At 40.8% G+C, this 25,853-nt stretch overlaps 1 protein-coding gene across 1 annotated transcript in view; it reads left to right on the forward strand.

The window, feature by feature from the left end:
* The first annotated feature begins 660 nt into the window (after positions 1 to 660).
* The window catches only part of REST (RE1 silencing transcription factor), a 32,461-nt gene continuing 7,268 nt past the window's right edge, over positions 661 to 25,853 (forward strand). The window contains exons 1-3 of the mRNA XM_075204836.1: positions 661 to 786; positions 5,206 to 6,075; positions 14,830 to 14,913. Coding sequence (XP_075060937.1) covers positions 5,214 to 6,075; positions 14,830 to 14,913 — 946 coding nt within the window. The 5' untranslated portion in view covers positions 661 to 786; positions 5,206 to 5,213. The remainder of the gene's footprint in view (positions 787 to 5,205; positions 6,076 to 14,829; positions 14,914 to 25,853) is intronic.

The following is a 25,853-nucleotide window of genomic DNA, read 5'->3' on the forward strand; positions in this document are numbered from 1 at the left end:
ACATGTGTAAAAAAGGAGAGAAACATAGTTTAGCACAATTTCAAAACTGAAATTGTGTAAAACTTACTGGGGTGCTCAGGTGTAGAAAACAAATAGTAAGAGATAGACTCATTAATCTGAAATAAAACATACATTTTTTTTTAGAAGAGAGCAACCTTTTTCTTAATCGTGTAAAAGCTATATTTATGTTTTATACCCCTAAATGTTCAAATAACTCCTAAAATAAACCTGTGTTGATCTTTATTGTGTAAAAGCTCAATGAGCATAAATTAAAGGGTATTTCCCCCTAATTAACTGAATATAAAGTTATTTAAACATGATATTTATACATATGTACTACAAAAAAACAAACCATAACAGTAAGCTATACTGGTCAAGGACTGGGAGACCTTTTGATCAGAATACCAATAAGCCAATAGGCACGAGAGGAGCTCTTGAGGTGGTTATATGCTTTATTCTTAGCAATATCGTTTATTACTAAATACACTGCCATACTTTCACATCAATTGGTTAGCATGTCTAGTTCAAGAGTACAGGCGCCAGGCAGTTTCTAGTGTACTCGTCTCATAAAAGACCACACCACAGCAGGCTTGCTGAGTATCGAGTACGTGCACGTAATTGAGAGGCTGCAGTCGTGCGCGCTCCTTGTCATCGTTGCATAGGTGGGAGGGGGAATGCGAGTTTGGAGTGCAGCGTGTGTAGGAATGTGAGAGCTGATACTCCCATACCGAAAGCGTCGATTAGTAGGACCGATCCTTTCTCCGGGGGACACTTTCTGAGTGGGAGGTGAGCGTCTTGCACCCTTGTCCGTTTGGCTCTTAAGGGATACTGAACTTAAAGAGTTGGGGTGTTTTGTGACTGCAGCTAACTTAAAGTTGTGTGTATTTAGCTAGTAAGCCTAGGCCAAGTCAACATGAGCACGTAATTTCCCCCGGGTTCCCGACTCACAAGGAAGATGTACCCCTGTGTACAGAGCTGCTCATATACAGCCACTATCGCTGTCCGTAGTTGGCCTTGCTGGTGATAGGCGGCAGAGCTGTGCTCGCTGGGGAAGGCGCTGTCCAGGGCTGATCAAGGTGCTTTCACTTTTTTCTAGGCCAGATGGCTGTCCTGTACCCGGACCCCGTATCTGTTTTCTCTGCCAGTTAGTATCACTACCAGATCCGATATTGGGTGTGACACTATAGGGGCTGGTGGAGGGCTTGTTTCCAGGGTGTGATCTCTTTAGGAAAGTATGAACAACACTCCTGTAACAAGGTGTTTGTTTTGAAGAATCTTCACAAGCACGGGGGTTAGTCGTTTTTTTTTCTCCTGCCCCTCGTGGTGGTGCTAATGAATGCCAACGGGGATGTCGCCTGTTAGCTCGTTCCTACCTCCTCCTCTGTGGTAGTGGGGGAGGGGGTCTATAAAGTTACAAATCTGCTGCACCTCTTTGCTGCGGTTTTGGATCCGCTATCCCAGTATGTCGCTATGTTTATGGATTGGTCACGACACACGTTTTAAAGTGGCAAAATTTAACAATGTTTTACCCTAGGTGTCTGCCACTTCCTCTCTTTACACACTCTCTGCACACGGTAAGATGCCGTAAAAGACAGGCCTCTTCTAGCATAGAGTTGAGTATTGCAGAGGGAGATGGGCGTATGTTAGTTTATTTACAAGTGCACACGAAGCTGAAACGACGGGCACATTCATTACTAATATTCACTTTGGCGTGTGGTGAGCGTTTATCTTGCACATTTCGGGTGGACAAATCTACGCTGGCACTCGAGAAAATTAAACTGTTTAATTAAACTGTTTAGAAGTCAAGATGGGGAGAGTTCAGGGATGTTAGAACTCGCTAAATAGCTGCCTTGTGTTTGAGAAAATGGCCGCATATGCCTCTTTTTTTGTTATACTAGAGCACAGGGCAACGAAAAATAAGCAATTAAACAATAACTGGTATTGCCCATCTTAAAAGTGCATTTCGAGTATTTGTCAAAATGTTTAGAACTTTCAAACCGGACATTATAGTCTAGTCAATATTAACTAATTGAAAACTACCCTCATTAATGGAAATTAATATGAATTATGAAATAATGCGTAGTGTTTTATGGTAAATAAGTGATCCTAAATTTTGTCATCTATCAGTAATTTATAGAATTTGTGTATTTATTGCTATTCATGTGGAATTTTATGTGTGTGAAGGCTCTGTATACAGACAGTTCTATTTTCAACCTCTCTGCAAAGAGATCTCCCAGTTTCTTAAATTATCTTTCTTGACCTGATCTGGAAGTACCAGATCTTAACCGAACCTTATCAATATGCCTTGATCAAGTGGTTACAGCTACGCTTTATTCTCGGCATTGTCCACAGTCTCAGCTATGGCACACTAGAGAAACCATAATGACTTCAAAAACTTTCACAAAGTAGAACGACATTGGCAAAAGTCTTGTATGTATTGACTTCCTCAAATATACTACTGTCAAAATATTTTGGACACTGCAAAACAAACATACTTCCAATCTCTGATCGCTCAGGCTTCTAACTCCAAACACCTCTTTTAATACATTTAAATCTCTTCTCAACCCTTCCAAACCAACCCATCTGGCAGCCATGAATGCCTAAGATCCTGCTTCATACTTGAATGACACCATTAATAAGATCTGGCATGACATGGTATCCTCCTCCTTGACCAGCAACCTGCTCCTTTTCTTTCCTGCATTTTCTTTTCATTTGATCTCACAAATGAAGAGTGCATCTATTCTCTTCTCCTCCCACTCTACTACCTGTCCACTTGACAATATACCCTCATAGTCGATCCTTGTTTCCTCAGCTCATCCCAGCCTTAATTAAAATCTGTAATCTCTTTCCACTGTTATCTTTCCATCATTGTTCAAGCATGCGATTATTACTCCTAGTCTGAAAAAAAACAAATTCTGGAACAAACTTCAGTTTGCTGTCCCATGTCTCAACCTCCATGTACTTACAAGCTTCTTGAAAGGCTTGCTTACACTTGACTCACCCAAGCTATTGGATCCTCTTCCATCAGACTTTCACTCTCAACATCCCACAGAGAATGCCCTGACTAAGATGTTCAATGATTTGATCACTGCTAAATCTAAAGGCCCTTACTCACTTCTAATTCTCATAGATCTCTTTGCTGCATTTGACACTATTGATCACTCACACTTCTATAGATGCTACATTCATTAGACTTTTTGGGCAGCATGATGGCATAGTGGTTAGAATTGCAGCCCTTCAGTGCTGGTTTCTTAGGGTTTGATTTTGACCAATGCAGTATCTGTGTGGAGTTTGTATTCCCCGTGTTTACGTGGGCTTCCTCCAGGTGCTCTGGTTTCCACTTACAGTCCAAACCATACTGATAGATTAATTGGATTCTGACAAATGGGACCCTAGTGTGTGTGTCTGTGTTAGGGAATTTAGAAGGCAAGCACTAATGGGGCATGGACTGATGTGAATCATCAACATTTATTTGTATATTGGCAGCAAATTTCATAGCGCTTTACAATTGGGAGCAAACACAGTAACAAGCAAACTGGGTAATACAAAGAGGTGAGAAGACCCTGCTCGCAAGCTTACAATCTATGGCACAATAGGAGTTGCATACATGAGGTTAAGTCTAAATATTGCAGATCCAAGAGATTTAGAAGAGAGTAATGGCCTTTAGTTTTAGCAGTGATGAAATCATTGACAACCTTAGTCAACGCAGTCACTGTGGAGTGTTGAACGAAAGCCAGACTGAAGAGGATCCAATAGGTTGTTTGCAGAAAGGAAGCGTGTGAGGCGAGTGTAGGCAAGTCTCTAGAAGCTTGGAGGGGTATGGGAGTTGGAAGATGGAACGGAAATTTGAGAGAGCTGTGAATGACAATATATTCTCTGTACAGCTCTGCATTATGAGTGGCGCTGTATAAATGAATAATAATAATCTAGCACTCTGTCCCTTTTAACCAGTCCAGGCATGATTTACTAATCATGCAAATCAGCTTGACAGTTTCACACTTCTTAACATTGGGGGTAGGCCAGTTGGGTGACCTCCTTGCTGCTGATGGAACCCTCTGGCCTACAGTGTGGCGCTTGGCCTCCTTGGGCACCCTAATTGTACAGGTGTCTGTGGCTGGTAGAAAAGGGGGATAAGACAAAGAAAGGGCATTTGTGGAGAGCCAAGGGAAGCAGAAACACTGAAAAATATAATGGCTTATAATAAAAGATAATGGTAAAAGAAAATCTTGCTTGTAAACTCTATGGCAATATGGCTTTTCTTATAGTTTATAAGTATGTAAGTGAAATAAATGATTATTAATGAGGCTATTCAATGTACATGGAATCACACACTTTTTGTTCTCATTCCCTCACTGCAGTTGTTTAATTCCTTGTGTACAAGTTATTTGCTTATGCAGTAAGTTCTTTGTTTTGGCATCTATTAACTATTGATGTGTAATTTTAAGCTCTGCGCACATTCACACACTTGTGATGAGTTGCATGCAGCAAAGTTAATGTGTTGTTTTTTTTTTTTCCATATGCACAGGGCACCAAACTTACAATAAGCATTGTGATTGATTACTATGCCAGATTCCTCTTACCAATACAACATACTAAGCTTTAACAATGTATCTGTGGTGTTGGTATTTAACATTCATAACATTGTGTGAAAGATTGTTGTGCTGGCAAAGGGACCAATGTTAACAAAGCCTGGGCTTTTTCAGTTCTTTGTGCATACAGACAATACTGTAAAATCTGAATGCATCCAGAGCTCTGCAACTTTTGGAATGAAAACCTTAGTCTTAAAACTTATTAAGAAAGGTAAATTTATATCGTAGCTTACATGTAGTTTACGGCTTTATTGCTTTTATGTTCTAAAAAGTATGTAGTTAAGTTTCCTCAGTGGGATTACAGCTGCATTAGGTTCGTTTTTGCTGCTGCGATTTGTCTCATGTTTTTGACTGATGTTGGGAAGTTTTCATTGATTAGTTTAAATAAATTTCCCACCACCCCAAATAAGCATTGAAACCATTTTGTTTTGAGATTGACTGGTTTGTTTTGTAGGTAAGGTGGGCTAGGTATATACGAGTTAGATGATCCTATTATTTCATTCTCTAGAACCGTATGAATGAAATAAAATATCTCTGCGTGTTTGAAATAGGTGTGAGCTGATCCTTTTTTTTTTTTTTTCTTTTTTTTTTCTCCTCATTTTCTTTTCCTCTGTAGGTCTTGCCATGGCTACTCAAATGGTCAGTCAACCTAGTGGGAGCAGCTTATTCTGCAACAGTGGCACCTTTGGCATTGGTGACATGTATGGTTTACATGACCTTTCTAAAGCAGAGATGGCAGCTCCTCGATTGATCATGCTAGCAAATGTTGCTCTGACTGGAGAAGTTAGAGATGGCTGTGGTGATTATGCCTTAGAAGAGGACAGACAAATGGCTGAATTGACGACTGTTTATGAAAACAGTTTTTCAGATAGTGATGGAGAAAGAATGGAAGAGTCAAGCCTGGAGAATGAGTTGGGCATCTTTGATACCATGGAAGTGGAACGCTCTGAAGTGCAAGAAGAGAAATTGTGTGACCATCAAACTGCTTCCCATGAAAGGGAACCAGACAGGAATGTGGAAGAGACTCCTTCTGCTACTGAAGACAAAAACAAGTGTATTAAAAGCAAGCCTTTTCGGTGTAGACCTTGCCAGTATAAGGCAGAATCCGAGGAAGAGTTTGTTCATCACATTAAGGACCACAGTGCCAAGAAATTCATTGACCACGACACCAACAAAAATTTGCACGATTGTGGTTCTTGTGCATCTGAGGAAGCAGATTTTTCCAAAGGACCAATTCGATGTGATAGATGCGGTTATAACACAAACAGATTTGATCACTATTTGGCACACTTGAAGCACCACAACAAAGATGCTGACAATGAGAGAGTTTACAAGTGCACCATATGTACCTATACCACAGTCAGCGAGTATCACTGGAAGAAACATCTTCGTAATCATTTTCCAAGGATTGTTTATACATGCTCACAATGTTCTTATTTTTCTGATCGGAAAAATAACTATATTCAGCATATAAGAACACATACAGGTAATATTTGCATTTTTAGCTATTACTCCTACTACATTTGCATGTTTTCTGCTGAATTTCTGACACCAACACAAAACATGTTCACACACACAAGTATAATTCTCCATAGCTAGAAAGTGGCATGTTGTCTGTGAACATATTGGAGTCAGACAGCCGTGAGAAAACCACATCTGGTTGTCATACACACAGGTGCAGGCATCAGAAGTATAAATTACACCATTAACTTAATCTGAGTAAAATTGTCCATAAAAGGCAGCAGCACTGAAAAAAAATTCTTTAAAACACCAATTAACAATTTTACTAATGCATAGGCCAAGCTAAAATAAAAAAATGTGAAGTCCTGCAAACTATATGTGGGCCCCATCAAATAAACAGAAAAATATTAAATGCCATAAAGCATCATAAGTAAATAAAGTGACACTGCAAAATATCAATGAACTAATCCTGGCCATACTCTGCAATATGGAGCAAGTGACACAAAAAACTGCTGCAAAGTCTAACCATTTTGGTTAGAAGATGACTCCTCTTGGCCTGTGTGCATTTGATTCCACTAACAGCCCCCAACAATGCCAGAAATTATCTTTTATCTGGTTTGAATGGTCTGATCTTGTCCAATTTGAAACCTCAGTATGTGTAATCATATTCGGCTGTTTGTCACTTGTTACTCAAAAAGGACAAATGAACACACCTTTCTGCTTAGTCCTGTGCACAGAGGTATCTCCCTGAAACCCATTCCTATTTGGGTAAGAACTCTTCATTCTTACTCTTTGAATTTTTAACTGAAACACGTGGGTACATTTGCTGATGGCTTGACTGTTGGTTGCCATGACATTATACAATCTCCATAGTGTATATGACTTGCTATCCTGCAATATTTTTAGAACAGTGAAATGCTAAGTGAAGTTTTTGGAACTTAAAATTCCCATGAAGAAATCATGCTTTCACTCTGTTGCAACTTTATTGCTGCTGAAAATATCTTTTTAGTAATTATTTACTAATTATTTGTTACATGGTGTACCATTTAAATAAGAATATGAACCTAATGGGGATTATGTCTAGATAAAGAACAGGACTGCAAAATTACAGTGAGAGGCTTTTAGAATGTTAATACTGTGACATGTTTAAGGAGCCCCTCATAATTTGCAGGTGTTTATATTTTAATTCGAATTTTATTTGTCTGCATTGTTTCCATTTTTCTGGAACTTTCTCAACTGTTTGTTTTTGTTTTTTTGAGTATTTTTACATGTAGTGTTGCAGTGTGTTATGGATAGTCATTGCTGTTATTGGTTTCTTTTTGTAAATCTGAGTTTACAATCAGAATGGGCAGAAATAATGTACACACTAATTTGTCTTTTTATTTATTTTTTTTCTGGCAAATTAAGAGAGTTGGGCCATTGTCTTTAGAGTCACTGTTAAGTATATCAATTGTTTCAATGTTATTGATGGGGATATTTTCCAGAACAACTAGAGCTGTAAAGCAATGGGACACTGTCTCAAACTGGTAGTGGAGAATTGAAGGAACAATGGGCCTGATTCATTAAGGATCTTAAATGAAGAGGATTCTTATTTCAGTCTCCTGGACAAAACCATGGTACAATGCAAGGGGTGCAGATGAGTGTTCTGTTTTGCAGATAAGTTAAATACTAACTGTTTTATCATGTAGCACACACATATCAACTTTAAATTTCAGTGTTCAAATAAGCTATCAAGTATTTGTGTGCTACATGAAAAAACAGTCAGTATTTAACTTATGTGCAAAACAGAATGCTAATTTGCACCACTTGCAATGCAACATGGTTTTGTCCAGGAGACTGAAATAAGAATCCTCTTCATTTAAGATCCTTAATGAATCAGGCCCAATGTTGGGAAATATTATTTAATTGAAAACGTAGTAGATGCATGGAATAAACTCAGAGCAGACATAGTTTGGAAAACAATAAAGGTAATTAAAGATTGTGATTAAAGACAGATCTAACTTTAGACAAAACCATTAATAAACTTTCCCACTATGCTTATTTTGATATACGCTGAATAAACTAATGTTGCAGGACATAATAGAAAAGTATATAGTGATCCTAGATAAACATGGCATATGATTTCAATGTATTTAATATTTGGGCTTTAAAGCAAGTGGGAATGTATAGCAAATAAGGCAGCATCAGTTGCTTAAGTGGCAGTGGCGCAAACCAACCAGTTATGTGAAATATTTTAGAATAACATAACGGAACATCATAGGGTGATATACCACAGACCAATTTTTAATTAAACCTGTGTTTCATGATGTGCCTATCAATCGTTCAAATTTGTGGTTTAGCGTCAATAAAAATTATTCCAACACCATGGACAGCGAAGATCACTGGTTTATATTACCTTAGCAGCCGTGTGGATCCACCAGTGCTAGCTCTGGCCTGTTCCTTTTAAGAGGTTGTAACCTCTAAATTATTTGCTTAATTGTGCCTCCTACAGGGGAATGTATATGTTAATAATTGGGAATGAAGAAAAAAGGTCTCTCTAGTGAGGGCTCTCTGAAGGTCCACACTAGTTTATTAAAATGCAGTCTTTTATTTCTTTGTCGCATTAGAATTGACTGTATCCCAACTAAACAGACAATTAAGAATCTAGTTTAATATTTAACAGTAAATATTTGATAAGAATCGTGAAAAGGAAATCTAAATGTGCATTAAAAATTGTGTGCTGCATAGCAAATACATTTTCTATATTAAGTTGAAATTTAACATCAGACAGGATAACAGACATTATCCATGCCTGTATACCTATATAAGCAACATAAAATTGTCACTTACAAGAACAGCTTGCAAGATCAACATTAAACTGATAAGTGAGAGACTTGAGCAGTAAGAACTGATGTATTTATTTATAATTAAATGATGACCATAAATTCAATGATATGACAATAAACATATAACCCCTTTAAAAGAGTACTGAATTATTGCTAGTAGACAATTTTTTTTAAATCCGTTACTTTTTATTGCGTTTTTAGTCACACATAACAAAAAAGTGACCATACAAAAAAACATTTAAACATACACCACAGTTAACTTAGAAGTGCTTCTCAGATACATTAGCTATTTCCATACATAGTTATATTTGAAACAAGTTAAATAAAATAGTTGCATCGTACAATATTTGAGCATTAATCTCATTCTAGTCATTAGGAACAGGACATTAGTGAAGCACAATTTATAGCCTATGCCAGTGATTCCCAAACTGTGTGCCTAGGCACCCTGGGGTGCCACGGTGATCTCACAGGGGTGCCTCGGCCAAGGCCAGTGGTAAGCAAGGTAATTATTTTGGGTTAGGGGAGCCTTGAAAAAATGATGGAGGCCCTAAGGGTGCCTTGAACTGAAAAAGTTTGGAATCCACTGGCCTATACCATTTAAGATTATCTCTACCTAAATAGACAATTCAATGGAGTGATCCAACAATCAGACATTGTATATTGACAACATAATAATGCATAGATTACACTCCAACGCCCCCATATTGTACATTTCTATAGTCCACATATTTTGTAGTTTTTATTATGTATTTATTTTATTTGCTTAATTTATTTAGCACAGAACAAGCCTCCCCTCCCAGACACCCAGCCCCTCCCATCGCATTTTGCACTTCAATCCAGAGACTCCAGATCGTTCGAACAGACTCAGTATTTAGATGTATACCACATAGACCAAATTTTGGGATATTTTGCTTCTACTAGTATATACATAATTTTCATGCTGCATTGTATTATTAACCAGGGCTTTCCATTTATGAAAATCAGGTGGGTCAGGCGCCAACCATGTCCGGGAGATCACCACTTTAGTGAGTGTCATTAAAGTAAAGATATATACAGCTGGATATTTATCAATTAGATCATCTAGCGATATCACATAAAGACAGATTCTGGGATTCATATGGGGAGCCATTGGAATCGTATCAGTCACACATTTCCAGACCTTCACCCAAAAAGCACCTACTACTGGGCAATCCCATAGCATATGCCAGAAATCTGCAGGGGAAAAACTACATTTTGGACAGGATGCATCACTTCTCCGACCCATACGGTGCAAACCAACTGGAGTCAGATAAACTCTCTGAAATATATATAGATGTATTTGTTGATATTGTAGGCAGGTTGTAGCACTACGAATAGATTTAAGCATGTGAATCCAATCCTCCTCCGTTAGCTGACCCAGTTTCACCTGCCATTTTACTTTCAATGAGTCTAAATCCCTAGGGACCAATAAACCATTAATGATTGAATAGAGCTGGGAAATAGTTTTATTTGTACCCACATTTAATAAAAGTTTTAAGGGAAGATGTCTGAATTAAGGGAGTAGAGGTAGGAAATTGAGCATTCAAGGAATGCCGAAGTTGTAGATAACATTACAACGCAGAATTAGGTATCCCCCTTTCTTGTGGTGATTGTGCAAATGATTTCAATATACCAGACTGATACAACTGTCCAATATTTACTATACCATATTTTTGCCAGATATTATACTCTCTGTTTATTAAGCTCCGGGAAGGAGAGATTATGCCACAAAGGAGTAAAAGGATCGTAACCTTCATTTCCCACTATATTTTGAGAAATACGCCAGACTTCAACAGCCTGTCTAACTATTGGGGCCACACTGTTCAAATTTTTTTCCATTAGCAATATACCCATAGGCAGCAATAGTGCCCCGCCTGAAGCATATGCCTCAGCCTGCTCAGCCAGAAAGCCCAACAGATCAAGAGGAATCTGATCTACCACCCAATTAAACAAATGGGCAAGTTGTGCTGCATAATAATATATTCTCAAATTTGGAAGCGCTATTCCATCATCAGCCTTAGCTCTGCACAAGATAAACGTTCGGATACGTGCTCTTCCTTCGCCCTAGACAAACGAGGAAATAAGTCTGTCTATTTTATTAAACAATGCTCGGGGGAGGTATATCGGAGAGTGCTGAAGAATATATAGGAATTTAGGCTGTATTACCATCTTGAAAAGGTTAATCCTTCCCGTTACCGTAAGAGGAAGTTTTTTCCAAATATGTGATTTTACTTTAAAATATTCTATAACCGGATCTATATATGAAGAGATACAAATTCACTCGCCAAACCAGACACCAAGATACTTAAACCTTTTGGTCCATTTAAGAGAGTGTCTAGACCTATTCTCTGGGGGGAATTACACCATGGCGGGGAAATATATAAGATTTATCCCAGTTGATCAATATGCCTGAAAATTCTCCAAATTTATTAACCACCTCCAATAGACAGTTCAACGAGGAATCAGTCTGACAGAAACAGCAACATGTCGTCAGCATAAAGAGCTATATTATCACACACCTCTCCAATCGGGAGCCCAACAATTAACGGATGGTCCCTAACCAAGCAGGCAAGGGGTTCTATAGCCAGCGCAAATAATATTGGAGACAGGAGACAACCTTGCCTGATTCCTCGGCCAAAACTAAAGGAGGGAGATGTGTAGCCATTTACAGAAACTCTTGCTGTTGGTTCCGAATGCAATAGCCGTATCCATTTAATAAACTCCGTCCCCAACCCAAATCTATGCAGTACCTCCCAAAGATACACCCACTCGACCGAGTCGAAGGCCTTGGCAGCATCTATGAACACCACCACTGCCCCATCCTCAGCCACATGGGGCAACTGCATATGGGTATAGAGACGTCTTAGATTTGAAACGGTGGATTTACCAGGCATAAAGCCTGTTTGATCAGGGTGAATTATTTCGGAAATAACAAAATTAAGCCTAGAGGCTAGTATCTTAACATCGTTACAAAGTAAAGAAATAGGTCTATATGACTCGGGATAAAGGGGATCCTTTCCAGGTTTTGGCAAGACTATTATTAGCGCCTCTGACATATATGGAGGCAACGAGCCCAATTTAAAAAGGCCATTATACAAATCTAGCAGTTGGGGAACAAAAAACTTTATATAGCTCTATAGGGAGGCCATCAATTCCCTGTGCCTTATGACCAGACTCTATTTCCTCCACCGTAATAGGCGCATTCAAAATAGATGCCGAGTCCTGAGAAAGACAGGGAAGTTTAATAGAGTCCAAGTAACCCGACAGCTGAATCTGGTAATATTTGGCTCTTGAGGTATAAGCTTCTTTATAGTATTGATAAAACGTATCAACAATTTTGCCACCTATAAAAATGTTATCATTTTGACTACTATAAATTGCTGAGATTACTCTACTGGATTGTTGTCCCTTGCAAGGCAGGCCAAGTAGCTTCCACCACCAGTAGACAATTTTTAATACATTTATTTTACATTTGCAAGATCTTATCTATTAAACATTCACTATTAAATGTTAAAATATATTCTTGCCTGTTCATTCATTTTTGACCTGCTTCATTTTTGCATACTCCATAAAGTAAGGAACATTGCAAATTTCTACATTTCTCTGGAAGCTTTTGGTTTGTGGCCATTTTGATTGACTGTGGGACAACGTTTTGTTTACAGTATTCTCGATTCCACTCTCCCTACATTATACCAGCTAGGTGTTTCTGACAATATTACTGCTATTGTTGGTAGAATGTTTTATAGTTGTTTTGTCATACTTATATAAGCTACAGTCATGGCCAAAAGTTTGGAGAATGACACAAGTATTGGTTTTCACAAAGTTTGCTGCTTCATGTTTAGACCCTTTTTGTCAGATGTTGCTATGGTATACTGAAGTAAAATTACAAACATTTTTATAAGTGTCAAAGGCTTTTATTGACAATTACATTAAGTTTACGCAGAGAGTCAATATTTGCAGTGTTGACCCTTCTTTTTGAAGACCTCTGCAATTCGCCCTGGCATACTGTCAATCAACTTCTGGGTCACATACTGACTCATGGCCGCCCATTCTTGCCTAATTAATGCTTGGAGTTTATCAGAATTTGTGGGTTTTTGTTTGTTCACCCGTCTCTTGAGGATTGACCACAAGTTCTTAATGGGATAAAGGTCTGGGGAGTTTTCAGGCCATGGACCCAAAATTTCTATGTTTCGATCCCCGGACCACTTAGTTATCACTTTTTCCTTATGGCAAGGTGCTCCATCATGCTGGAAAAGTCATTGTTCGTCACAAAACTGTTCTTGGATGATTGGGAGAAGTTGCTCTTGGAGGATGTTTTGGTACTATTCTTTATTCATGTCTGTGTTCTTAGGCAAAATTGTGAGTGAGCCTACTCCCTTGGCTGAGAAGCAACCCCACACATGAAGCATCTCAGGATGCTTTACTGTTGGCGTGACACAGGACTGATGGTAGCGCTCGCCTTTCCTTCTCTGGACAAGTGTTTTTCCAGATGCCCCAAACAATCTGAAAGGGGATTCATCAGAGAAATGACTTTACCCCAGTCCTCAGCAGTCCAATCCCTGTACCTTTTGCAAAATATGAGTCTGTGCCTGATGTTTTTCCTGGAGAGAAGTAGCTTCTTTGCTGGCCTTCTTGACACCAGGCCATGTTCCAAAAGTCTTCGCCTCACACCTGCTTGCTGTCTTTCCTGAGCAAGCTCTGTACTGGTGGTGCCCTGATCCCGCAGCTCTATCAACTTTAGGAAACAGTCCTGGCGCTTGCTGGACGTTCTTGGGTGTCCTGAAGTCTTCTTCACAACTTTTGAACCTCTCTCCTTGAAGTTCTTGATGAACTGGTAAATGGTTGATTTAGTTGCAATCTTACTAGCAGCAATATTCTTGCCTGCGAAGCCCTTTTTGTGCGAAGCAATGATGACCACCATGGTTACTTGCAAGGAAACATGTGCAAACAGAGGAAGAACAATGATTTCAAGCACCACCCTCCTTTTAAAGCTTCCAGTCTGTTGTTCTAACTCAATCAGCATGACTGAGTGATCCCCCAGCCTTTGTTTTCGTCAGCTCTCATCTGTGTTAACAAGAAAATCAGTGACCTGATTTCAACTGGTCCTTTTGCGGCAGAGCTGAAATGCAGTGGAAATGTTATTTTTGGGATAATGCTCATTGTTATGGCAGAGGGACTTTGATCAGATGAATTGCAATTAATTTCAATCTTCATGACATTCTGGAGTATATGCAAATTGCCATCATACAAACTAAGGCAGCAGTCTTTGTCAAAAATATTTGTGTCATTCTCAAAACTTTTGGCCATGACTGTAGATATTATTGTGAAAACTACAGCGTCCAAAAACCTGCTAAAAACGTTGAGGCCTATGAGGATATTGCCATCTGTTTGAGACATATTTTTTCTTTTTTTATATTTGTCAACGACCATTAGTATTCACAACTTTTTACTGGACTACCATGCTGTATGTAGCAAGTTATTTACATGTGAGAATTCAGTGTAGGCCACACTTGAATGAAAACAAGGGATGTTTATAATATATGTTTGGCAACTGTTGTTTAGGTTACACTATTATGGCTATGTGAGGAGTTTTTTTTTTTTTTTCAGATGCATGCTATTTCAGCAGTTACTAAAGTACTAGCTAGACTGCTCACTGGCACATCCCATCTAATTTTTAAAATTAGTATGATATTCTGAAAGAATTTGAAAGCAAGAGAATAGGGTGGATAAAGACTAGACATCCAGTTTGGGTATTTGTGTAATCAATATTTCGACAACAAGCATTGGATTTCATTTGACAATCTCTTAAAGTAGTGTGTATATGCGTGTATGCATTTGTGTGTATGTGTTGTGATGTTGTATGTATGTATGTATGTGTATATGTATATAATATATGGATATGATTTTTTACATTTTTTTTGTTTGTTTGTCTTTAGGAGAACGACCTTATCGGTGTATAATGTGTCCATATTCAAGCTCTCAAAAAACTCATTTGACCAGACACATGCGGACCCACTCAGGTTGGTTGTAACAATGTATTTGTTTAATATTCGACATAGGAGTACAGTTTCATATATTACCGACACATATATGGGAAATTTTTAAAAAATGTGCATTTTACACAGAAGAAAACTTGTAAATATAAGAACTCTTAGTGTGCCATTGGGTTAAATTTTACATCATATATACAACATTGTTGTATTTTTTTAATTTCTGATTCTTAGGGGCATATTCAATTGATGGCGAGATCGCCGAAATACCCGCGCTCAAAAAATATTACCGTTAATACGGTAATATCTCGCTGAATTTCAGGGAGCTGCGAGCTGAAATACAGCGAGTAAGTTACTGTATTAACGGTATTTACGCACAATATTACCATATTAACGGTAATATTTTTCGAGCGCGTCAATTGAATACCCCCCTTAGTGGGGGAATTCAGTTCGGCACAAGTTTCTCTGAAATAGTCCACGGAGACACATTGAGGCAAAGTGTTTTGTTTTTTTTTGTTTTTTTTCTCAAATCTGAATTCCTTCTCCTTCGCATTGCATATAGATGCAAGGAAAAAATGAGCAGACATTCTGTACTGTATTGGCCAGCAGTATGAGCAGCCGGACATCACACCTGCAATTGAATTACCCCCTTACATTGCCGGTTAAAGTGACATAAGCAGATTTTATATAAGCCATTTGGAGTTCAGGAAATGTGATCTCCTCCAGTGACCCTTTGGTTTACCATAGACTCGCTGATTTTCATTCCATTTTTGATATGGAATGTTACATGGGAAACACCTTTTAAAATGGAAGTGTTCTGACTAAGCCATAGTGGCCTTTTTAATACTACACATTTTCCTCTTTCTTAACTGATACTTCTCTTTTTTTTTTCACATGACTTAAATGCACTTGTTACTTAAAAAGTTACATCAAGGCAAGTAGCTGCTTTTTGAATTTACTGTCTGAAGACATATTGCGTCAGAATTTATTTATTTTTTAAATATGTTTTATTAGTAACATCTTATCTTGAACAGTATTACAGAATAGAAAAATTCTTGAAAGGTACATTAGTGAGATAACATATGCACATATAAACTGAACGATATATGACATTCTCTCACAGTGCTTTTACAATATAAACTCCGCTTCATTTCAATATGGTACCATGGAGATGTTATTTTGTTTTAAGTTGCACAAACAAGGGGCAGAAGAGAAAGAAAAGGGGGGAAAAAGGAGTGGTGCAAGCCAAGATGGGGGGGGGGGGAAGAACAGGTTGGGAGGGTTGGGTGAAGGGAGAAGGAATTCACGCTTTTAGCAGGAGAAAACAGTGTAATCTGGTAGTTCCAGTAACAAATCAGGTTCAACTAGAATTGAAGCAGGGGTTGATTGTAATATGAAGTCCATGGAGACCAGACTTTGTTGAAGAACTCTGAGGAGCCCCTACGCACACTGGTGATGTGTTCCATCTGATAGGTGTGCCAGATCCTACCACAGACCATTTGGAGAGTTGGGGGTGTGGAGTTCTTCTAGTAGGCAGCTCTTTGACAGGTAGCTGCGCTGATTATATGTCGAAGAAGCTTATGGGTATGTGTTGGGAGGTCTGGGAGAGGTAGACGCAATAACACATGCTTAGGATCGGAGGGCACAGTGTCGAGAATAACCGTTGCTAATGCGAGAACTTCTGTCCAGAATGGGCGCAATTTGGGGCAGTCTCACCAAGTGTGCATGAAGGTGCCAATGTGGCCACAATCTCTCCAACATGTTGGACTTGTTTGAGGATATATAGTATGGAGCCTTGAAGGGACGTAGTACCATCTATGTAGTAATTTATTGGCATTTTCTTTGATACGGACATTTATGGAACAGCGTGCTGTCCATTCGTAGATGTCCGACCATTCTTCTGGGTCTAGAGATGTTTCCAAGTCTGCCTCCCGCTGTGTCTGGAAACGATCCTTGACCTCTGTGGAGATAGGGAGTAGGGCATTGTGCATAGTTGAGATGAGACCTTTTGAGGATAGTCCTGATAGGCATAAATTCTCAAACACAGTGGGGGTCTAGCTGATAATTGAACCTTAACCTGTCGGTGATAATGTCTGATTTTCAAGTATTGGTGGAATTGTCCCATCGCAAACCCGCACCGCTCAGTTAAGTCCAAAAACTGAGGGAACGTTAAGGTCCCTGTTATGTGGTTTAGCAGTAATAATTTACCTTCCCCCACCAATTTTGTATACATAGGACGTGATAAGCCTGGTTCAAAGGCTGGATTCGACCAGAGAGGTATAAGTATCGAAGGAGCAGGAGAAAGATGCCATTCTGTTACACCTAGACCAGATTGAGAGGGAGAGGGCTATAACTGGCTGGGCGCTGTGCGGCTGAAAGCCAGAGGATAGAACAAATTAATGAGCCTCCTAATAGATCTGATTCTATATCAACCCAAACCCTGGTCCCAGGCGGGGAGTGCCATTGGACACATTGAGCTAAACGTGCCGCATAGTAATTGCGAAGATTGGGTATGCCGAGGCCACCTGCCATGGGATAGCGTTGTAAAATACGAGCAGAGATCCTGGGTCTCTTATTTGACCAAATGAATCGCATGATAGAAGTTTGCAGCATTTTAAAAGTAGAGGGAGGGATTCTGATAGGGAGGGTATGGAAAAGATAAAGCCGCCTGGGGAGCAAGTTCATCTTCACTGATGTAATCCGCCCCACCCAAGATATTATCAGCTTGTCCCAAGAAATCATGTCTTTTTTTAAGACATGCTATCAATTGAGGGTAGTTTGCTTGGTAGAGGTCTTCTACCTTTCTGGTAATTGCTATACCCAGGTATTTGATACTATCGGAGTTCCAGTGAAAAGGAAAGTTTAGCTCCAGAAGCTGTTTCAACTTATTTGGGATATTGAGATCCAAGATATCTGTCTTGGCCGTATTGACCTTAAAATTCGAGACTGCAGAATAATTAACGAGTTCCTGGAATAGGTTTGGTAAAGATGTTAGGGGATTAGTAATGGTAAGGAGGATATCATCTGCCTAGAGCGCAATCTTATAGATGCTGGAGGGTAGCTGTATGCCAGAGATGTTAGTATTGTGACGTATTTTCAAGGCCAAGGGTTCTATGATTAGTGCAACAAAAGTGGGGAGAACCTTGTCGTGTTCCATTCTGAATTTGAAAAGATGGGGAGGAGCACCCATTCACCTGGACAGAAGCAGTTGGGTTGACATACAAGGTGGAGACCCCTTTAAGAAAGCGGTCTTTGAAACCATAAGCCGAGAGGGTTTTCATCATGAAGGGCCAGCCAACGCGGTCAAATTCCTTTTCAGCATCAAGGGATAAAAGGAGGGAAGGTAGTTTACGTTCATTGATATGTTGGATGAGCTCTATAGTCCGTCTGGTGTTATCTGCCGCCTGTCGGCCTGGGACAAATCCAACCTGATCGGGGTGCACCAATTTCGGGAGGATAAAGTTTACTCTATTTGCAAGGACTTTGGCATATATTTTTAAATATACGTTAAGTAAGGATATGGGGCAGTAGCTACTACAAAGAGAGAGGTCTTTACCCTCTTTCGGTATGACAGTGATCCGGACTCAGGTCGTGGCCTGATCAAAGGGAGCCCCATCGAAAATAGAGTTAAACCAGGTAGTTAGCTTTGGACTGAGAATCCCTGCAAATTTTTTGTAGTATTTGGCAGGGAGGCCATCCGGGCCCGGGGAAGAAGCTACCTTCATACTACGTAGGGCTGCAATAGTTTCTTCGTTTGCTATATCAGAGCCGATAAATTGAGTCTCCGATTCAGATAGTTGCGGGAGTTGGCAAGAATGCAGGTAGACATTTATTTTACTATCGAAGTCAGGAGGTGACGGATTTGAGGCATTCAGGTTGTATAGTGAAGAGTAGTATGTCTGGAATTCTTTCAGTATAGCATTTGGGTTGTATGTTGACTGCCCTTGAGAATTTTTGATAGACGAGATTGCGTTACGTGTGCGCCTCTGACGGAGTTTCCGGGCTAGTAGGGAGTCCGCCTTGTCACCTTTCTCGTAAAAAAGCTGCTGGGTCCATTTGAGGGTACGGGCTGTTTTTTTTTTTATTTTTTTTTTTTTGTTTTTTTTTGGACAAGACCGCGTTAAGCTGGCCCCTCACTGTCGTCAACTCCCTCAGGTGTGACCGGTCTAGTGAGCCTTGATGCTGGGTGAGTAGGGAGAGAAGACGAGTCTCAAAGTGGATATTTGTTCTCGCTCTTATGTCGGAATGAAGCGATGCTAATAAGACGACCACGGATTGTGGCTTTATACGCCTCCCAGATTGTAGACAAAGATATTTCAGGGCCTTCATTAAGATTGAAGAACTCTGTAAGAGCCTCTGCAATCTCTTGACATGTCTCTGGGTTGAGCAGAAGAGTATCATCCAACCGCCAGTTTGGCCTTCGTTTGGGGAGGTTTACAATGTCCAACTGAAGGGATATACGCATGTGGTCTGTCCAGGTAAACGGGGGAACCTCAGCTCCGCAAAGCTTGGTAGCTAGTTTGATGCCAACTAAGACGTAATCTATTCGAGTGTATACATTTATGGGTGTGAGAATAAAAAGTATATCCTCTATCGGTGCCATTAACCACCAGCCAAGCATCCAGAAGAGAGTTGTTCTTTAATAATGAGGCAAATCTATTAGCCTGCCGTACAGAATGTGTCTGAGATTGAGATGAGGATGCGGGAAATGGTGATCTATCTAAAGAGGGGTCTAGAATCATATTAGTCACCTGCCATAAGCAGATGGCCCTAGGCAAGTTTATGTATACGGCTGAATAGTCTCTGGAGAAAAGAGATTTGGGCATTGTTTGGGGCGTAGCAACATATTAGGGTGACTGGATGCTGGCCCAGTGTACCTGTTAGCATGAGATAACGACCTTCTGGATCTGCAATCGAGCGGTTCACCACCAGGAGGACTGATGGTCGTATCAGAATGGCCACCCCGAGCTTTCCTCGGAGTGTTGCATGTGGTTCGGTTAAGTGTGTCTCTTGGAGGAAGACTGTCTGCATGCAACTTTTTAAGGGCGGCCAAAGGTATAGTGCGTTTCTGGGTTGTGTTTAACCCCTTAACGTTAACTGTAAGTAATTTAAGAGACATGCTGTAAGAGAGTCTAGTTTGCATCACCGAGAGGCTCCCCCGTATCCTCGACCCCTTATGGATTGCAACGGATACGTATTTTGGCAGAGAGAATGAGAAAGCGTGAGTATAGTTAGGAAAAGGAAAGGTTAGGAGGTTAGGGACGAGGTTAAGTTTAAGCCGTCTGCAACCAGCCAGGGAGGAGAAAGAAAGGCCGGACATAAGGTGGCCGACCTATGGTTGCTAGACTTCGGAAAGGTAAGAAAGTGTTGCTACGAGGCGCAGCAACAGTGGGGGAGGGGGTGGGCAGGAAGGGCCCAAACTGGAGTGGAGCTCGGGGAGTGGGTGTAAATGTGTGGGGCCAACGGTTTAAATTGGTTTACAAACATTAACCTGTAAGACAAACTACTATCTGGTCTAATATATAACCATACTGAATAGCAATGAGAGTGCAACATTAGGCTGGTGAACTATGAAAAACATTACAATTGCAAAGAATTTTAAACGATTAAACATCACCATTGCAGAATAGTCTATGAGCATGCATCAAACGAGGACGACTGAACTGTAGTCTTGGAACGGTGAAGTCCCTTAGTGGAAGGAGAGATGAGGATGGTAGGTGAGCGGCCGATTCTTCTCCCCGCTCCCTCCGCAGGACAGCTAAAATCGACATATTGAAATCGCTAGTATATGGTATTCCTACCTGTAGCGAGAAAGATGGGGGGGGGGGGGAGAAGGGACAACAAGGAGGAGAAGAGACAACACCCGGTGCTCTCAGGGGACAAGTCACTGAAGTTCAGAATTATGTCCATTGTCTTTTATGGGTACCCTATGCCAGGTTGGCAGTGGGAGATCAATGGTCCAGATTTTCAGCATCAGATCCTTGATCAGGTCAGGCGGTGTCCCATTCGGCTTGCGGAGGGTTTCGCGGCGCCCGCGGGATGCTGTTGTGACAGGGGGAGGTGTTGTATTAGGGAGGTAAGCCTAATTTTTCTAGTATTAAGGCACCTTCTGCAGGAGTCTAAGCAAAGAGAGGCCTGGATTCAGTAAAAACCTGGAGCCGGAAAGGGAAGCACCAGCGATAGCGGTAGCCATGCTGGCGTAAAGTCTTTGTGATTTCCTTCAGCTCTCGACGTTTCTGTGTGGTGAGAGGAGCCAGGTCTGCGAACAGCTGAATGTTCTTTCCGAGATATTGAATGGAGTCGTGGTTCCTCGTAGCTTGTATAATTATTTTTTTTATATGATAGTAATGCATACGGAGGACGTCCCTTGGTTGCTGGCCTGGAGCAGATCTGGGGCGCATTGACCTGTGCGCTTTGTCTAGGAGGAGATCTGCATCTGTTAGAATAATTTTAAAGAAACCGAGCAGGAAACCAGGAAGGGCCGACATGTCCACTGTTTCAGGAATATTTTTGAGCCAGATGTTGTTCCAGCAAGCTCTATTTTCTATGTCCTTACATTTTTCCGTCAAGGATGTGACATCTGTGCGCAAGGAGGAAAGTTCTTGTGGGGTGTTTGCGACGGACTTGCAAGTTTTGGCCTCAAGGGCATTAGTGCGTTCACCCAGTTCGGCAATTTCTTTGCGGAAATCCGAAATCGCTTGGCGTAACCCAGTGTGGAATGTAGTCTTGATTTCCTGAACCAGGGAATTGATTCAGTCTTGTCGCCGAGGGAATTTTGTCTTCTCCTGGTATGTCAGGACTTTGTGAGGAATCCTGTCGTCCTTGAACCACTGGCGTTGACTGTGGCTTTGTTTGTTTATTTTGTTTCTGTCAATGAAGCAAGAGGAATCCATTGCGGGAGTCCGCTTTGCCCTGGACGTCATCACCAGTCGGTTGTTCTTTTAATTTGAAGGTTAATGTTCTAGAGATATTAAGTTGATGCCCCCACAAGTTGCGGCTAGTGCATGTTACTTAGGGGAGATATCGGGTATGAATGACTTGCGTGAGGACCAACCATCCGTGATAGAAAAGTCACACCACAAGCTTAATCTTGCAAAATACACACGTTGAGCTAGAGTATATGTGCTTGAGGTTTGTAAATTTTATAAACTGCAGCCTTCAAGGTAACGCTAGGTTGTGAAGCTTGTTGAGCGCCTATTTTCCGCTGTTAGAGTGCGCTGAGAGCACGGTGCGAGAGTCTGAGTTGTCAGATATGATAGGCAAATTATAAGAAGCAAACACAGGTCTCTTGTTTGGAACTAGATAGAAGCCTCAGCTGTAATTTCCAAAAGGACCAGCAGAGGGCAGCAGACCTTCTCATCCAAATGAGGGGACAGCAGGGAGCTGCCTTTGATTAGGGTTGAGCTCCTAATTACTGGAGCCCTTTATGCTTCTGCGGATTGCGGCGGGCTGGATTCACAGTGGCTCTAGGCGCCTGCGGTGGCAATGGACAGATTCCCAGGAGCATCAAACTGCTTGGCAGGTGACGGGGACGATTTCACAGAGAAAGCCACTTTGGAGCAGCTGGGAGAGGGTCAGGGGGAGGCTGTCAGTGCTGGCGCTGAGCCGCCGATGTTACCACAGGTATGGGGTTGCTGTACTGAATTGTATGGGCCGATATATCGGGTGAAGCCGCCAAGATTGTCCCGCGATGGTGCCCAGCACAGAGGCAGTAGATAAGCAGTCTGCTGCCAACGGCAGGGCCACTCTGCAGTAAGGAGCTGGTGTTTTTCGGGCCAGTGAGCAGATCTGACAGCGGGGAGCACACCTTCACAATGCCTCTCTCTCAACTGTCCCCGGCAGGATTGCCGACCGGAAGCTGCGCGGACCGGAAATGGATCGAGGAGCGGTGCTGAAGGAGTCTGTGTTAAGAGATGTGAGGCTTCAGAACCGTTGACGGGTCGCCGGACTTCTCCGAATCCAGGTACCACTAAGTGGCTGGCTCAATTCAGCTCCTCTTAAAAAAACACTGGGGCACCTGGACTAATGCAATTCCCTCAAAGAGCTGTTGCACGAGGGGGGGGGGGGGGGTGTCAGGCGGGGCCCGCGATAAGTCACCTGAGCAGGTGGGGTCCACTCCACGGCTGATTCTCCTCCCGGTGGGGCGTCGATGAACGCAGGTAGGCGACCTCAGGTTCAGCGCCCAATGCAGGCCGCAACCGCCGTCTGGTAATTAGGCAGTCTGTACCGTGTCCAGTGGATATCTGAAGATCCCTTGGTATGCCAAAGGCATTTAGCCCCACTTTTCTGACCGCTACATCAGGTTCATGGACGGTATTTTGAGAAAATAGGAAGAGTTTGGTCGGAGCTCCACTTCATGTGTTCCTCCTGATATGGCGTCCAAGCCACGCCGCATCAGAATTTTTTACTAAAATCTCTGCTCATTTTCCCTCACACCCCATAGAGATGTGAAGTAAAATGTGTAGCTGGACAACAAGGTTAGTTTAATTAACCCCAATGAGTCCTGAACCAGGGGCTATATTGATAAATTAACAAATACACATAATATTGTTATTGTGCTGTAATAAATTCAATAATACGGGTATTAAGCGCAGACACTTATGCTAAAATAAACAGTGAGGGGTTGGGAGTATCTGCGCTTCTCCCAGAAAATTTTTTATGATGGCTGCCAATCAGATGGGAATAGTGGGGAAGGGGGTCCCAACCCTCCAGAGTAGATATATAAACTCTAGTGGCCAGAGGTAAACCTCCAGACTCCCAGGGCGCCTGTATATTCAACAGTGTAATAAAGATGAAAAACCCAATGAAATTATTGGGAGAATATCTTTGTTGTAAATAGCAATTGCAACATACAAAAGCCTCAGTGCACTGAGGTATACGACATACACTGTCAGAATGTAATAGTCAACAATGGTATATAAAATACAGGTAAAATATTAATGTATAAATTGCACATATAAAACATAACCATTCAGTGCAAGTATGATATTGCGCATATCAGTCCTTAGGATAAACCAACAAAAGTCCATACGTGATATCACATCTAGAAATGGTGTAGAGTACAGGCGTACCGTGTAAGACAGGGGACTGGTCCCAGAAAAAGCGGTCCTCTATAATGAAGAGAATAGCAACGTGTTTTCCAGGGAAAGTTCGGTCACAAATGTATAGAGCGGTTCTGAGGCACAAGCGCTCTCATATGCGGTAAAAGTCTATGTATATAGAGGCAAAAAGCCGGCTAGGTTGTCGGGCTGTTTTCGATCAGTATAGGAAGACAGTGGTAGGCTGCGGGGAGAGAATCAAGACACTTGCCCCTTCCATGGGGGGGGGATGTTGCTGTGTACGGCAGACTCTTCTTTCTCCTCCCTTCACGGCTGCACTTTCTCCAGTCTCCAGATGTGTGAGCGTCGTCTTCTTCTTACAGAGCCGCAAGTCAGTAGCTGATTGGTTGCACACTAGTTGCCACAGATGTGATTAGTTGGTATGAATCCTCCACTTAATTACCAGTACTGAAACACCTGTGGACTGGCTGTGAATAAACAGAAAAGTACCCTCCTCAATATATTCAGGGGTGGCATAACATACAGGCAAAAATGAAGAGGATGAAAAATCCTCCAACAAATGACAAAGGTGGTAAAAGTCAGAGGGAGGGGGAAAACACCATAATAATACCAGATAAATGATAAACAACTTGTATCAATAGGGAGTAGCAAGGTGTAAATGTGGCCAATTAGAAGATAGGCAGAAAAAACATCCATATAGGGGGCAGCTTCTTGTATGGATGTATATAAATATACACAAGGACTGATTCCGGTCCTTATAGAAAGCTGTTAAGTTAAAAGTCTATATTTAGGCCATGTGGCGTAAGTGTTTTCAAAGTATAGATCCACCTGCTTAATTCACGTGACATCTGACAGATAAAATCCCCCCCCTCTACATTGTCTGTCTACTTTGCAGATCCCCATAAATTGTAAGGATGAGGGGTCACTATTATAGTACTTGGCAAAATGATCAGAAACACTGTGTGCTTCAAATCATACTTGCACTGAATGGTTATGTTTTATATGTGTAATTTATACAGTTTAATTCCTGTTGAATTTTTTACCTGTATTTTATATACCATTGTTGACTATTACATCCTGACATAATGTATGTCGTATACCTCAGTGCACTGAGGTTTTTGTATGTTGCAATTGCTATTTACAACAAAGATATTCTCACAATAATTTCATTGGGTGTTTCATCTTTATTACACTGTTGAATATACATATCACTTATACTGTCATTTTGATGACTCTGGTATATCCCCAAAAAATTTTACTTTGTTAATATCTCCACATGCCTTTATGATGGTTTCTAAACAAGTGTCAAATTGCAAGAATTAATTTGCTCTGCAATTGTAATGATCTGGCACGAATATATTTTTAGCGTCTGTAAGTTGTCTTTTTATATTTCTATTTTATATTGGTCAATAACTAAAACGCCACATTGACATTAAAGCTTTAGTGAGCTTCCACAAACTTCATATTACAAACAGCTTACTTATTAATGTCTAGGTTTGGATAGGTACAGTTAAATCCTACAGATTTCTTGCGCGGCTAATCTAACCACTTATCTGACAGCATTTTTTGTGTTTATTTTCATTTTCGACAGAATTGACCAGATATCCCATTGTGTGTGTCCTTCCTAATGATATTTTTCAACAAACAAAATATAAAAAGGATTTGATGGGATGAAATGAAAATTAAACCTCTCCACTATATTTAGACACAGATCTGGTATTTTGGCTTCCGATTAGAGAGTACCGAATAACCAAATTGCCGTGTGAGCCGGCACTCAGATGATTATTTTTAAGTCTAATCAGCATTCGGAAAGCTTCCTTGTTCTACACATAGCACATACTACTTCATATTTTACTTACTAGTGAACATTTCATCAGTTTGTGTATAATTCTCTACTGTTGGTAGATGTTG

This window comes from Mixophyes fleayi, chromosome 1, assembly GCF_038048845.1.
Source record: "Mixophyes fleayi isolate aMixFle1 chromosome 1, aMixFle1.hap1, whole genome shotgun sequence".
Classification (NCBI taxonomy): Eukaryota; Metazoa; Chordata; class Amphibia; order Anura; family Limnodynastidae; genus Mixophyes; species Mixophyes fleayi.